The 15,245-nt window shown below is 41.7% G+C and overlaps 1 protein-coding gene across 4 annotated transcripts in view; it reads right to left on the bottom strand.

The window, feature by feature from the left end:
* The window catches only part of SCML2 (Scm polycomb group protein like 2), a 102,081-nt gene that overhangs the window by 18,754 nt on the left and 68,082 nt on the right, over nucleotides 1-15,245 (bottom strand). For all 4 annotated transcript variants that reach the window (XM_073665376.1, XM_073665377.1, XM_073665378.1 and 1 more), the window contains 2 exons: nucleotides 3,459-3,712; nucleotides 1,617-1,740 (listed from right to left, as the gene is read on the bottom strand). In XM_073665376.1, coding sequence (XP_073521477.1) covers nucleotides 1,617-1,740; nucleotides 3,459-3,712 — 378 coding nt within the window. The remainder of the gene's footprint in view (nucleotides 1-1,616; nucleotides 1,741-3,458; nucleotides 3,713-15,245) is intronic.

The following is a 15,245-nucleotide window of genomic DNA, read 5'->3' as shown; positions in this document are numbered from 1 at the left end:
GACCATCAGTTGTGTTGTACAGAAGTCTGGTGGATACACAGCTGATAGTCCTACTGAATAGATTGTTGAATTTGTATTATGGCAAGAAAAAAGCAGCTAAGTAAAGAAAAACGAGTGGCCATCATTACTTTAAGAAATGAAGGTCAGTCAGTCCGAAAAATTGGGCAAACTTTGAAAGTGTCCCCAAGTGCAGTTGCAAAAACCATCAAGCGCTACAAAGAAACTGGCTCACATGAGGACCGCCCCAGGAAAGGAAGACCAAGAGTCACCTCTGCTTCTGAGGATACGTTTATCCGAGTCACCAGCCTCAGAAATCGCAGGTTAACAGCAGCTCAGATTAGAGACCAGGTCAATGCCACACAGAGTTCTAGCAGCAGACACATCTCTTCAACAACTGTTAAGAGGAGACTTTGTGCAGCAGGCCATCATGGTAAAATAGTTGCTAGGAAACCACTGCTAAGGACAGGCAACAAGCAGAAGAGACTTGTTTGGGCTAAAGAACACAAGGAATGAACATTAGACCAGTGGAAATCTGTGCTTTGGTCTGATGAGTCCAAATTTGAGATCTTTGGTTCCAACCACCGTGTCTTTGTGCGACGCAGAAAAGGTGAACGGATGGACTCTACATGCCTGGTTTCCACCGTGAAGCATGGAGGAGGAGGTGTAATGGTGTGGGGGTGCTTTGCTGGTGACACTATTGGGGATTTATTCAAAATTGCAGGCATACTGAACCAGCATGGCTACCACAGCATCTTGCAGCAGCATGCTATTCCATCCGGTTTGCGTTTTCATTTATTTTTCAACAGGACAATGACCCCAAACACACCTCCAGGCTGTGTAAGGGCTATTTGACCAAGAAGGAGAGTGATGGGGTGCTATTCTAGATGACCTGGCCTCCACAGTCACCAGACCTGAACCCAGTCGAGATAGTTTGGGGTGAGCTGGACCGCAGAGTGAAGGCAAAAGGGCCAACAAGTGCTAAGCATCTCTGGGAACTCCTTCAAGATTGTTGGAAGACCATTTCTGGTGACTACCTTTGAAGCTCAGCAAGAGAATGCCAAGAGTGTGCAAAGCAGTCATCAAAGGAAAAAGGGGGCTACTTTGAAGAACCTAGAATATAAGTCATATTTTCAGTTGTTTCACACTTTTTTGTTAAGCATATAATTCCACATGTGTTAATTCATAGTTTTGATGCCTTCAGTGTGAATGTACAATTTTCATAGTCAAGAAAATACAGAAAAATCTTTAAATGAGAAGGTGTGTCCAAACTTTTGGTCTGTACTGTAGATGCAGATTTAGCTGAGTATTTTATTACAATATTTCACCATTTTCAAAAAGCAAAATCCACAATATATATACATATATAAAAAAGGTCAGTCATCCTATTACATTACTTAGGATATGAAAGCTCTTCATATGCTAATGTAGCAGAGCCGCGTTTATTGTTTGTCACTTAACACCTCATTGTGATATAGTGATGTTTTATATGGTTTAGAGCTGCAGGGAAATTCACTTCCGTCATGCCATACTACTAAGCTTCTACATCACAAAATGTGCACGACAGCATAAATACACAGCGTACAAAGCATTACCATGATGGAGCGAATAGATATTACCTGTAGAAATCACAGTCAATGAGGAACATGTGATAGCACCGGCATCTTTTATCAGGTGGGATTTACTCAGGTCTCCGTCACAGTTGGCTGGAGGGAGTGTTGTATGTAATGGCAGGATCTCTTTCTGAAAAAAATAAAACGGGGACATAAAAAAGGTTAATAATTATTAAATAATTGGAAGATAACTGATGAGAGTATTACACACACCTCACATTGTCTAGAAGACATGAGCGGGTCACAGATGCCATTATCCAGCCCTTGGAGGAGGAAGACTAGAGAGGACGTTCAATGGAAAGTTTTGGTGCCTTTTGCCTGAGGGTCTGGCAAGAACATACAAAGCAATTACTGCTGCTTCACTGAGGGGGGAAACCGCGTGCCCGGATAACAAAACATCTATTTTTAAAGTTCAGTTTCTTCGAGCACGTGTTTGCCAACATCAGAGTGATGAACAGTAGCCTGCTTTGAATGTGACACACACGTGTGCTATTTGTATGACGGCTTAAATACGATTGCCGTACATTTCTAAATGATCTTTTGAAGCTAAACTATGGGCCATATAACAATACGTGCGACTACATAATGAAGCGGGGGAAAAGGTGCAGGAGTCAGGAATCAGGCTTCACGATCGCCTACATGCAAATAACGGCACTCATTTCACGTTACATTACTGTCTGTCCATCATTTTCTACGACAACAGCACATTGGGGATGAAAGCAGAGCTTGTACATTTCCCTGCAGCTGCTTCTACATGTCTATAACCATTAATGCTGTATTGATAGCTGCAACCAATTGCTCGACATCAATACACTGCAAAGTCAATCTGCCCTCCAGCTGCTCTAGAAGAGGACTGTCGGCAGCCCCTCTGCTGGATTTAACCTGCTTCACATACAGCCATTGTCCTACAGAGCCACATGTTCCTGGAAGAGTGCACATTGTTCAGTCTCAGGCAGGCAGCAGCTTCCCCACACAGTCATGTGCTGAACGGTGGGCTCCATCTCTATATTAATGGCCGGCAAGCACCCCGCTCTTACGTATCGACTACCATGCTAGCTCCTACAGGGGGCTGCCTGGCAGTTAGCAATAAACACTATAATTTTCTTTTTTCCCTTGAAATCTCCGATACATATAATACGCTGCCTGCTCACAGGATTGGGGTGATTTTTGGGGAAATTAATGGTAAATTCTTAGGATATCAGATGGGTGGGTATATGACCCTATCCCAACGTTCAGCTGCCTAAAGTGCCTTCAAAGCAAAGTCCTTGTCAAGTCTAATAACAAACGCTAAAGGAAAAAAAGAAACATGGATATGTATATATATATGCAAAAATAGTTACAAACCATCTCCACAGTAAAAAAAGGGTCAGCTAGTAACAAGGGTCGACTAGCGGCTTATGTAGGAAACTATACATATAAAAGAGAGCGGTAGCACATGGTACAGAGATCATTGTGAGACCACAATTGTCAAGATCTCATATCTTACAGGTTACATGTAGTGTACTGAACCTTAAAGCTGCAACCACAAATCAGACAGTGCATGGAGCCATTGATTATGTCCTATTTGGACCCTGTAAATCGGATCAGAATAGAACATGCTCCAGTTTTCACAGATCTCATTCTCGGATCCATGTTCAATGGATGTCTGAATACATCCTACTGAATAGGTCTGTTTGCAATCCAATAATAAAAAAAATAATGCGCAGCACACAGACATTTCACATGGATGTGTGAACGCGAACTTAATGGGGAAAAATTGCATGGCTGAACAGTTTGGGGACAAATATTTCTTTCACCATCTTAAGAAATCGAATTAAAAATAAAAATAAAAAAATCAGAGGTCATCACCTTTCTTCCCGGTTTTAATCCTCTATGCCTTGTTTTTAAGTTATCAGCATTTAGCACGTTTTTTGCCAGTGTTGCGTTCTTTGGACGCTTGCCTTTTCTTGGAGGAGGAGGGGGAGATGGTGCTTCTTCAAGGGACTTGTCTCGAATAGGTTTCCTTCCTTTCTGTGCCAACGCAGGTTTCTGGGGTGACTGCATGGAGCGTCTGATGCCCTTTACAGGAGAAGGTGAGGCAGTTGTGTTTTTTAATAATGAGACTGCACAGAATAGAAAAGAATACAATTAGTTCTGATTTGTATACTATACATCACACATGACAAGTGGAAATCCTCAGGATTACTTACATTAAAAAAATAAAAAATCACCAAACGGTGGCAAACCCTAACCTTCATGGTATGCCTTCAGTGAAGGTTTGCATTGTGAACAAACAAGGGGTGAGTTTCTATATTTTCTACCTGCTAAGCTGCAGTAAATATGGAGACAAAACTGATTCTCTCAACACTGGACTCAGACTAATGAAATCAATGTGTTGTCAGTGCAGGGCTCTGATCTAGTACATTGTCCCAATCATATTTCTAGGTCAATGCTTTCATATATGTGTGTTGTTAATGATAGACCTTGGCTTTCTTTGTCAGTCCCACAAACTGTGAATGAAGTGGCAGCACACATGCATGACTGCAGCTCTACTAAACTTGGGGACATCGGGTCTCAGTCTGGCAATCAGTGTGGGTCTCAGATTCAGAATGACCCCTTTAAGACTGCTATTTGCCATTTGGGCTCATTTTATCTAGATTAAAGAGGTTTTCCAGGAATTTAAAATATGGACTTAAACATGTGAAATGTGGTGAAAAAAACAATTCTTTGGCACTTCAATTCTGACACTCTGGTCGTAGTTGCAGCTCTTAGTTTAGTTGTCCTGCAGTGATGACATCATGATGACACGTGTGCTGCTCAATGATTGGCTGCACGGCAGATCGAGACTGCAGAGAAGGAAATGAGAACTGGTGGGGGCCACTGGACGGTCAGTGCTGGAGTGGCAGGAGATTTTACAGACGTGTATTGGTTACCTTTATACTTGTGCCATTTCCTACTATTAATATAACAGGCCATAGAAATAGCGTAGACAGAACAGTTTGTCCAGCAGTGACCTCTCTTGGGATAGGGGAATAAGCAACGAAAAAAATTCAGCTCACCCTTGAGGTGAGTTTCTGGTGTGGAGAAGCCCGGAGTCTGTTCTCTGCCAGACGTTGGTATTGCTTGTGAAGGAAGGGAGTCCAGCTTCAATCCATAAAATCAAATCCTTTATTAAAGGTTAAAACCGGACGCATTTCTAACAACAGAGTTTAAGAAAGCAGTAGTCGTTCGAAAAGCATCCGGTTTCACCTCCTTGCACCACTTATCCTCAATCATGCCTAGGTATATTCTAGTGTTGCCATATCTATTTTAATCATGAAATAAAGGATTTGATTTTATGGATTGAAGCTGGACTCCCTTCCTTCATAGGGGAATAAGCCCTGCCTGGTACTTCTTATCCCCCCATGTTTGCTGTTGAGGGACTGTCGCACACCTTTGTAATAATATAGTACTCAGAGCTGCTTTGGAGGAAGTTTTACATTTGGCTAATTAGGGAGATGGGTCACAATATAGGATGACATTTGGTAGCCTAATGTCAGAGAGCAAAGCAACTGGTCTCTAGAAACCAATGGACACTTAAGGCATGGTACCTGCATTTTTGTCATGGGTATGTCGATGTGTATGCACAAGACACTGCTTTACTCCACTCAACCGGGATAAGAGCAGCCAAGGAGAAATCCTGGCACATAAAGAGGATACAATGGCCTCTAGTACAATGTGAATGTGGGGGCTTCCTTCCACACAATAGAACTCAATGTCTCCTTCTCCAAACAAGAATATGGAGTGTTACTGGGAAAAGTTACTGATAGGCTATGTTCATATGGGTCAGATATGCAGCCATGAACAGGGTGAAATTTGTGGTATATAAAAAACAGCACCGCAAATGGAGCAAAAGCCACACACATAGTGTGGAAATTTGGCAGGAGACATGTCCTGCTTTGCAATTCCTTCAGAAAAAATAATCATCACTGATTTTGTAATGTTTCACACATTATTTTTTAAGGACCTGATTCTCTTCTGCATATAACATACTTGCCTATTAGAGCCTACTTTTCCTACTTGAGCTTGTTTAGTTTGTCCTTTTCTGCCCCGCATCAGAGGAACATGCTCATGTTTCAGCTACAGCATATGTCTACTAGGGGCCGGACAGACACCACTTTCCTGCTAAATATTTAATTGGAAAGACCCTTCTCAAGTTAGACAAACTAAAAGGTAAACACGGCCGTCACATGTCCTTACATATACGCCATTACTTAAATTAAATAGTGACCTTGCCGCATTTTAGGCAGAGAAATAGACCTCTCGCAGGAATGTTAAGCAGAATATAATGAGGCATACATCTGTTATATGTAAGCAGCTTTACTGCCTCTTACCAGACCCTATGCTCAGAGCGACACCGGGCAGTCTACAATCTCCTGCATAATGATAAAAGCATATGTGCCAGACAACAGAATATCTCATTACTGCAACATTTACACCGTACTGTCTGATTAGAGAAAGAAAAAGTGGGAGCGGAGACCCCTCAGCCCTCAATTTCGTATATGACTGAGCGTAGAGTATGTATAGTGAGCCCAGAATCTAATATGATCACTCCAATTATGCAAATGTAATCCCAAGAGGGCAAGCTTTCTAAACTGAAGGGGGTCTACCAGAAGAAGTAGATAGGACCACCTGCTCAGAGACTGTTGTAGGAATTGAAAGTAGAAAAGTGTAGCACTGATAAAAAGAAAGCTCAGCAATATAAACTTTTCTAAATGATACCTGAGCTTCTTATTGAGCCCAGTGACAGGTAATATTATTATATATTACACAATGTAGAGTCTAATTACAACATATTATACTTAACGGGGGGTAAAACTAAAAGATCTTCCCAATCCTACTAAGGCATAGCTCACCGAAGACCGCAACCAAGCAGTACATCTGTGTAGTTGCCATTATACGTGGTCTATATTAACATTAGAGGAGGCCCAGTAATACTAAACCGTCTACCCACATTGACACTTTTATTGACTGCATAAAACTAATATGGCCTGGTTTCATTTAGGTCTTAGATTAGTTGTAAAGATATACAACTGGAAGCTGCAAAATTGGTCACACTGAAAGTGAATCGAAAAAAAATGGGACAATTCAACTCCCCTTTAATTAATGTAATGCTCCGTACCGCTCTATGTTTTTATATATGGGTGTAACATTTGGGGTACTGTAGTGCCCAGCACCAGCTTGAGAGATCCGACTAATACAAAGCAAACGAAAGCAGGACCCCCCTTATTGCCAGCTGCTGTGCTCCTGCCTTTGGCATATAATAAGACACCCTGACCATAAATGTGTTCATATGACTATACCCTTAGGGTAAAAATATCAAGGAACAGCCTAAATAGCAACAGGAAACTTTACATAAAGCCATTCCAAACATGAGAAAATGTTTTCTAATCTTAGTCAAGTGACAGACCAAGGAAACGCCAAGAAACATCGGGCCAAATAAAGCCCACCACGTGGAGTATCTATCTCTGCACTAGAGGCATACAAGGATTGCCTCTCTGTAATGCTCTTTATTGCCATATCTACAACACAGGATTTGAAGATTTCTTAGCTGCTGCTGTCTGAATGGTCAGATCGTCCTTGAAGAAATTTGATGCAAGGCTTCAACTTTCTTCACTGGCAGAAAATGTTGGTGCTCAATAGCATCACTTCTATAACGCACTTTATAGACATCTGGCTTTCTTCAGAAAAGTCACCTTTGCTATGTCAACGAAAAACAACTGGAACAGAAAACATGGATGATACATCTGCGGCCTCGGTTTATTAAACTCTGCGTCTCAAACAATTGATGACAGAGTGTCACTTTTTGGCCAAATTCGCCTACCACCTATTATTTCCTAGCAAAATGAATCAAACTTTTTTTATCTTTGATGAAAATTACCTTATTCAATCTGAACGAATACTGAATGAGCGTGGCTTGTGCGTGATCTTGTATAAAGTCAGAATGAAGAGTGGCTATTTAGATGTTTGGGTACATGAAGGGTGTGTCATGATGCCACCCAGGTTCAAGACAAATGAAAATGTCCAGAACCTAATGAAATAATTGAAGGGAACTCGTCATGTCCAAAACTGCTATTTACCTGCAGATAAAGGGGTAATCTGTAAGTAATTAGCTTCTAAATCCTGTTTAGCTGGCTTACTAGAGCAGCAGCTACAGGGAGAAAATGAAGTTATATTTTCCATATACAGTGCATTGTGAAAGTATTTGCCCCCCCTTGAACAATTTTCTACCTTTTGACACATTTCTGGCTTCAAACATACAGATATAAAATTTTATTTCTTTTGGGGAAGAATCAACAAGTGGGACACAATCATGAAGTGAAACAAAATTTATTGGCTATTTTAAACTTTAACAAATTAAAAACTGAAAAGTGGGGCGTGCAATAGTATTCGGCCCCTTTACTTTCAGTGCAGCAAACTCACTCCAGAAGTTCAGTGAGTATCTCTGAATGATCCAATGTTATCCTAAATGACTGGTAATGATAAACAGAATCCACCTGTGTGTAATCAAGTCTCTGTATAAATGCACCTGCTCTGTGATAGTCTCAGGGTTCTGTTTCAAGTGCATAGAGCATCATGAAGACCAAGGAACACACCAGACAGGTCCGAGATACTGTTGTGGCGAAGTTTAAAGCCGGAATTGGATACAAAAAGATTTCCCAAGTTTTTAACATCTCAAGGAGCACTGTGCAAGCGATCATATTGAAATGGAAGGAGTATCAGACCACTGCAAATCTACCAAGACCCGGCCGTCCCTCTAAACTTTCATCTCGAACAAGGAGAAGACTGATCAGAGCTGCAGCCAAAAGGCCCATGATCACTCTGGATGAACTGCAGAGATCTACAGCTGAGGTGGGAGAGTCTGTCCATAGGACAACAATCAGTCGTACACTGCACAAATCTGGCCTTTATGGAAGAGTGGCAAGAAGAAAGCCATTTCTGAAAGATATCCATAAAAAGTCTCGTTTGAAGTTTGCCACAAGCCATCTGGGAGACACACCAAACATGTGAAATAAGGTGCTCTGGTCAGATGAAACCAAAATCGAACTTTTTGGCCACAATGCAAAACGATATGTTTGGCGTAAAGGCAACACAGCTCATCACCCTCAAAACACCATCCCCACTGTCAAACAGGGTGGTGGCAGCATCATGGTTTGGGCCTGCTTTTCTTCAGCAGGGACAGGGAAGATGGTTAAAATTGATGAGAAGATGGACAGAGCCAAATATAGGACCATTCTGGAAGAAAACCTGTTGGGAGTCTGCAAAAGACCTGAGACTGGGATGGAGATTTATCTTCCAACAAGACAATGATCCCAAACATAAAGCAAAATCTACAATGGAATGGTTCAAAAATAAACGTATCCAGGTGTTAGAATGGCCAAGTCAAAGTCCAGACCTGAATCCAATCGAGAATCTGTGGAAAGAGCTGAAAACTGCTGTTCACAAACACCCTCCATCCAACCTCAATGAGTTCGAGCTGTTTTGCAAGGAAGAATGGGCAAGAATTTCAGCCTCTCGATGTGCAAAACTGATAGAGACATACCCCAAGCGACTTGCAGCTGTAATCGCAGCAAAAGGTGGCGCTACAAAGTATTAACTCAAGGGGGCCGAATAATATTGCACGCCCCACTTTTCAGTTTTGAATTTGTTAAAAAAGTTTAAAATATCCAATAAATTTTGTTCCACTTCACGATTGTGTCCCACTTGTTGTTGATTCTTCCCCAAAAAATTAGAATTTTATATCTTTATGTTTGAAGCCAGAAATGTGGCAAAAGGTAGAAAAGTTCAAGGGGGCCAAATACTTTCACAATGCACTATATATCTGCTCGCTTCCAGTCATTGGGATGGTGCACAGGGCGGTTACAGTCACCGCTCACTATACAGGGAGTGTGCTGTGATCACTCCCTGGTACTGTGATTGACAGCCTGCTGTGTGCAGTACGTGTGTGCGCAGATTAGGCTGTCGATGTGCTGAGGAGTGATTACAGAGCACAGCATATAGTGATCAGTGACTGTAACCATCCCTGCACCTCAGCATCGATTGGAAGTGATCGGCTGCAGGGAGAATAAAACTTTTGTTCCTGTATCTGCTGCTCCAGGTAACCAGCCAGGAATAATTATATTTATTTACCTGCAGGTAAATGGCGTTTTTGGACAGGATAGATTCCCTTTATGTCGAAACACTTTAAAATGTAAACCATGTTAAAATAGGTCATTTGTAGACACAGCCCATACCCCCCTCCATGCTGGCAGCTCCAGTGATCTGGTTTGTCCCTGAAGCTATTAAGTGTGGGCACTATGTGTACTCACATCTACATGTGTAGTAATATAGGATTTCTACAATTATGGCAATTCATAAAACATAGTAGATGGAAATGCAAAATACAATTTCTCAGTATACCACTAAGAGAACTTAGCGGAATAGTAATTTACTGACTATAAACGCAGACAATAATAAATGATTTCACTATAAACCCTGGCAATACTGAGGAAGTAAAATGACCACAGCGGAATAACTACTTATTAAGCTCTATGACAGGATTCATCCAGGACGTCCATTACCACACTTTGCATGGAGCTGTGATAAATACGGATCCCTTGGCAGGATGTACTTAGATGGCACTCATGTCTCAGTAACATCTCAATGCCCTTTGTTGATCTCTACTTTACCATCTTCAGGAAATCTACTTTCCTGCAGCCCGCAACTTGCATGCCCGACATCTCTTCCATTATCCAGCAACAGTAAAAATCATATTAAAGTTTATTGTGAAGAGGTAAAGGAGTATGTTCTCTGCTTTGTGTGTTCACAGAATGGCAGAAAAGAAATTAGCAGCTTCTTATATCGGAGGAGGAATCTAAGTGGTATGGTAATGGCCTAGCGCTTCCTCCCTACAAGCATAACTCCATCACAGCAACAATAAAGTAGGATGGTGTAAATGTCCTACCTTCTAAATGTGTGTAGCACTGCACATCAGATAGTCCTCAACTGCTCACTTACACCAGGACCAAAACAGACAAAGCCCCCTGCTGCCGGAGCAGCCCTCAACCCTCCCAGCAAATCGCCACTCACAGATCTGCATGTGCTACATGATGGGAGGGGAGAGAGGGGAGAAAGCCGGTAGTGGGGGAGGGAGGGAGGGAGAAAAGAAAGAGATTGAAAGGAAGAGGAAGAGAAAACCGCTCAGTCCTGTCATATTGTGTGCCAGTCTCAGTGACAGTGATCATCAGTCACCTGCCCTGGAGCCTGCACCCAGGCCTGGGAGTTGGAGCAAAGGTTGTGTGGGGTCAGCGGAGCTGCAAAGAGATCAACACAGGAGGGAGAAGAGGGGGTGTAAGCAGCGCACACTACCAGCTCACACTCATGGGCTTACTTTTAAGTCACAAAAGAAAAACAGAAATGTTATCTTTATTGGCAAACTAGGAAAATCGACAATATCAAGACTTCAGGGAGCGGAGACTCTAATGTTAGATAGGATGCGCAGAAACCTCACTGGTTGTTATTGTAGGTGGACAAAGTTTTTTCAGATTTCGGCATATATTCTGCACCAAGATCCGCATAAAACCCACCCACAAAAAGTACCTTATTGCTTTCAATTGGAATCAGCAAATCTGTTCAGTGTTGTACCACGACGGTATGAAATGAGTGTCAAGGGGAAAAATAAATCTGTGGCATCATTAAAGACATTTCTGTGCTAATTTGTGGCATGGGCAAACTGAAAAACTGCACAGAAATCTGAGGGTCAACCTCATAGTTCGGCATTCATCTGAATGGTATATATCGGCTTTTGTTTTCCTTGCTGTACTCAATGGTTTTTGTTTTGTTTTTTTACATGGAAACCAATGGTCGACATATCTAACATGCACCGGCGGGATACATTACAACACATTATACAGCTGCACATACAGTGTATAACACATATGTATCTATACAAATCCTAGGATTCCGTATAAACAGGACAGAATCCAGCCTATACATAATATAACCAGCAAAGTGACAAGGGCTGCTGGAAGCGGCGTTCTGTTCATAAGCAATTCATGTAGAGAGTAACTCATAAAGACTGACTGGAGCAGACGCAGAACATTTGCATTGCCAGGAGGCATAACAACACTTACATTATTTCTAATTAAATACACTCCGTTTTGACAAGTGAGGATATGATTTATGAACAGACTACATAAGCAATGGGACATGGGGAAAAAGACAGTATGGATACGTAATCAGCTTCATGTCAAAGCTTATAAATGCAGAAATCGTTCTATTATTTTTCCTCTTTAGTCTAATGAATCTGTACGTAGGCGTCAATTCCATGAAAAGTAATTGCTTGTTTCTTCAGGAAGAAGGCAAGAGCACCTAGGAATGCACAAAAGAGGTGACTAGATGACAGAAGAGCTAAGCTGCTCTATTCATCCAGAACATTCAAGAGTTTTTTTATTTGGTTTTTGAATTGTTCAAAATGTATTTTTCAGAAATTGTAGACCACAATGCTTCAATGAGATAAACAAAGAGGAACGAGGGTCTCCTACTCCTATGTCTATGACTTGTAAGCTTACCAGTGTCCAGCCATTGTGTGCCTACAGAGTAGATTCAGTCTCCATCTCAACTCTATGCAAATAAGCCTTCAGCCGTGATACCTGTTAATAAGTCATGATACTAAATTTACTATTCTTATTTTTAATATAGAAAAATAACAATTCTAACAAAAGCCCATATTCTTATTAATGACTTCATTTCAATAGTCTCCATTTTGTCTCGTTTGATCTTTTTTTATTTAATCTAAAAACATACTAAAGATTTGAAATACAACTAGATTCTGGTTGGGAGGCTCTTATGACATCAGGATCCTTCCTCCCTCCCTGCCACAAATTACGACAGCGGTATCGGAGATGAAAACTGAGTGACAAAGGAACAGATAGAAAGACTTGCTGGAATCTTGCTCACTTAGCTTGGTTGTGAACTAAGGGTGCTGCGGCCTTAGCTGGGATGTCAGTGGATGATATGTTGAAATCAGTACTAGATTGGTCCTACCCTCTTCTCTTAGTGACAGCAGACAAAGTGCATGAATATCCATAAATAGCAAAGCTATTGGTCACAAATGAAAACCACCTTTCTAGGCATGACGCCTGTTTGTAGAGCTGGCCACGGACTAAAGACTACTGGCCCAATGGACGTAGAGCGGAGTCCACGGCATTCAAGAGATGCTGACTTTTTCCAGCATGGAGCACCGGTTACGTCGATCTTATTGCTGTTTTATTAGAAATTTGTTTGCTCGTCAGTTCAGCCTCAGGAATCAATGTTTCCATTCAATGACAGTAAGCAGAGGAAGACATGCAGGCTGGATCTTATGCATAGACACAAGATTGGTAATCAGGTAAAGCAATCATTCAATTACTCTTGTTAGTGCCTCAGGGGCCTCCAGCCATTGTTCTCCCAGTCACTAGTCCCATTATGTGGCTGGGGATAGTAAAGCCAGTGGAGCCATCACCACATGGGGTCTTACATGCAGTCCTAGGTGATGGGGCTCGGCCTGAGGAAAATACCTTCACCAATGCACAGTTAGCTTTGGAGGGAGGGATGTTTCCCTAGGGCTGGGCTCAATTCTGAGGGGCGGCTTGGTGTATTTAGGACACTGACGAGGAAAAGGAGGGCTTGTTGCTGGCTGGAGTTGGATACACGTGCTACGGTCCTGGTATCCGTTGTCTGGAGGAGAATGGGCTGTGACTGCAGACTATATTGGCAGGATATACAAAAGCTGTGGGCCAACCAAAAGTTGGGAGACAGTGGGTATCGCCTGGTATGTGGCCAGTGGAACTTTCAGCCCCAGGATGGGATCTTGTGGACTGGTGACATTGTATTGTGACCATCTACCCGGAATTGCTGTAAGACCGTGGACGTAAGGAATAAAAATAGTTACATTTTTAACCTGCGTAGGTGATTATTACAACCTACAACAAGAGATCTTCACAACGCCCCTTTATCAGGCACAGTGATGTCTCACTTGCTCTTAAATAAACTACCTTAGAACAGAGCAGTGCTCTGTGATCTTATAGTTTACTAACAGTACCTTACCTACATCAAGTGTGACATAGTCTGCCACACTTGTCATCATCATTGGCTCAGGCTGCTGCTCTCTGTCCTGCCCTGCCACTACTACATCTGAGTGTCTACCTCCAATAGGTGTACACACCCGAAAATGATGCATGACAGAGTGCACGATTGCTCTGTCGGCACCATTATAGTCCATGGCTCTGTCGGCGCATACGCCCGAATCCCGTTTTGGGGGGGGGTTCGAACGTAAGCCCCAACGGGGCCAAGGAACGGGTGCCTGAACGCAGTGTGAAAGCACCCTTAGGACTAGCAGCTGTGTCTAAACACAAGTCTACCACAGGCTCTCCAGGAAGTTACTGCCTAGAAAGCAGACAGAACGAACAAACTTCTAAATTATCTTTGAGAAAAAGATGATTATGATGTAATTGACAGACAATAACTGAGGAAAATAATGGTAAGTAGGGGGAAGCCTGGAGAGTCCCTATAATGGATTATTGGCATCTTCATAGATGAATATTGTCGGATAGTGCTTGTGAAAACAAGCACTTTTGCAATTACATTGTAGTAGTTTTTGGAAATATTAACACTTTTCTGTTTACAGCTCGTTGCCTAGGAGACAGACCACAACCGCAGTCTAGCTAGTAAGCACTGCGCTGCAGTCTGGCTGGTTTAGGAGGTAACAGTGCATTCCAGTGATCCTGACCAGTTTCAAAGCACTGCTTCAAAGTGCAATACAAAAGGGCTGTTCTGCTGTCAAGAAGCAGTGGTCGGTCTCCAAGACAATGAGCTGTAAACAAATTGTAACTATTAACTCAAATATAGCTGAAAATGTAATAAGCAGTAAATTGCAAAATTGATTGTATTTACAATTATTATCCACAGTACCCACTAAAGTTGGGAAAACCCTTTAAGTTCAGTAAGTTGTGAAATATGGCCTTCATGGATAAGACTTTTAATTTAGCAAATACCAAATATGTTCGATTGGTTTTAGATTGGGGTAATTTGCAAATTCTTGAATTCTTTGCTATGTTCCTCAAACTATTCCCGAACACTTGGGATGCACATGGCCTTGAAGTAATGTTTAGATAGGTGGTATCTGTCACAGTAACATCTACAAAAATGCCAGGACTTGTCCCCATGCAAAAACAGGGTAATCATAGGATTAAAGTCAGCTCACCTACTACTTCATATCCGTTGCCCAAAAAAACTGCAGTGCCACAGTGGAAACATCGGAGAAAAGATGAGAACATCCAGCATCCAGATAGTATAAAAGCAATATATTTATTGAAAAAATATTTAAAAAAAAAAATGGAGTAATCCAGGTCACAACCAACTCATTAGGCATAAATATCGCAAACGTGTTTCAGACTATGAGTCTGAATAAACAGCAATGAATAAAGACGCATTGTCTGAAACGGGTTTGCGATATTTATGCCTAATGAGTTGGTTGTGACCTGGATTACTCCATTTTTTAATATATTTTCAATAAATATAATGCTTTTATATTATCCGGATGCAGTATTTTCTCCTTCCTTCTCCAATCTTGTTCCCATAGTACATCCTATTGCCATC

Source organism: Phyllobates terribilis, unplaced genomic scaffold (genome assembly GCF_046119375.1).
Source record: "Phyllobates terribilis strain yellow unplaced genomic scaffold, ASM4611937v1 Scaffold_2__4_contigs__length_985480577, whole genome shotgun sequence".
In the NCBI taxonomy this organism is placed as follows: domain Eukaryota; kingdom Metazoa; phylum Chordata; class Amphibia; order Anura; family Dendrobatidae; genus Phyllobates; species Phyllobates terribilis.
This window is presented reverse-complemented; position numbering and strand designations above follow the sequence as displayed.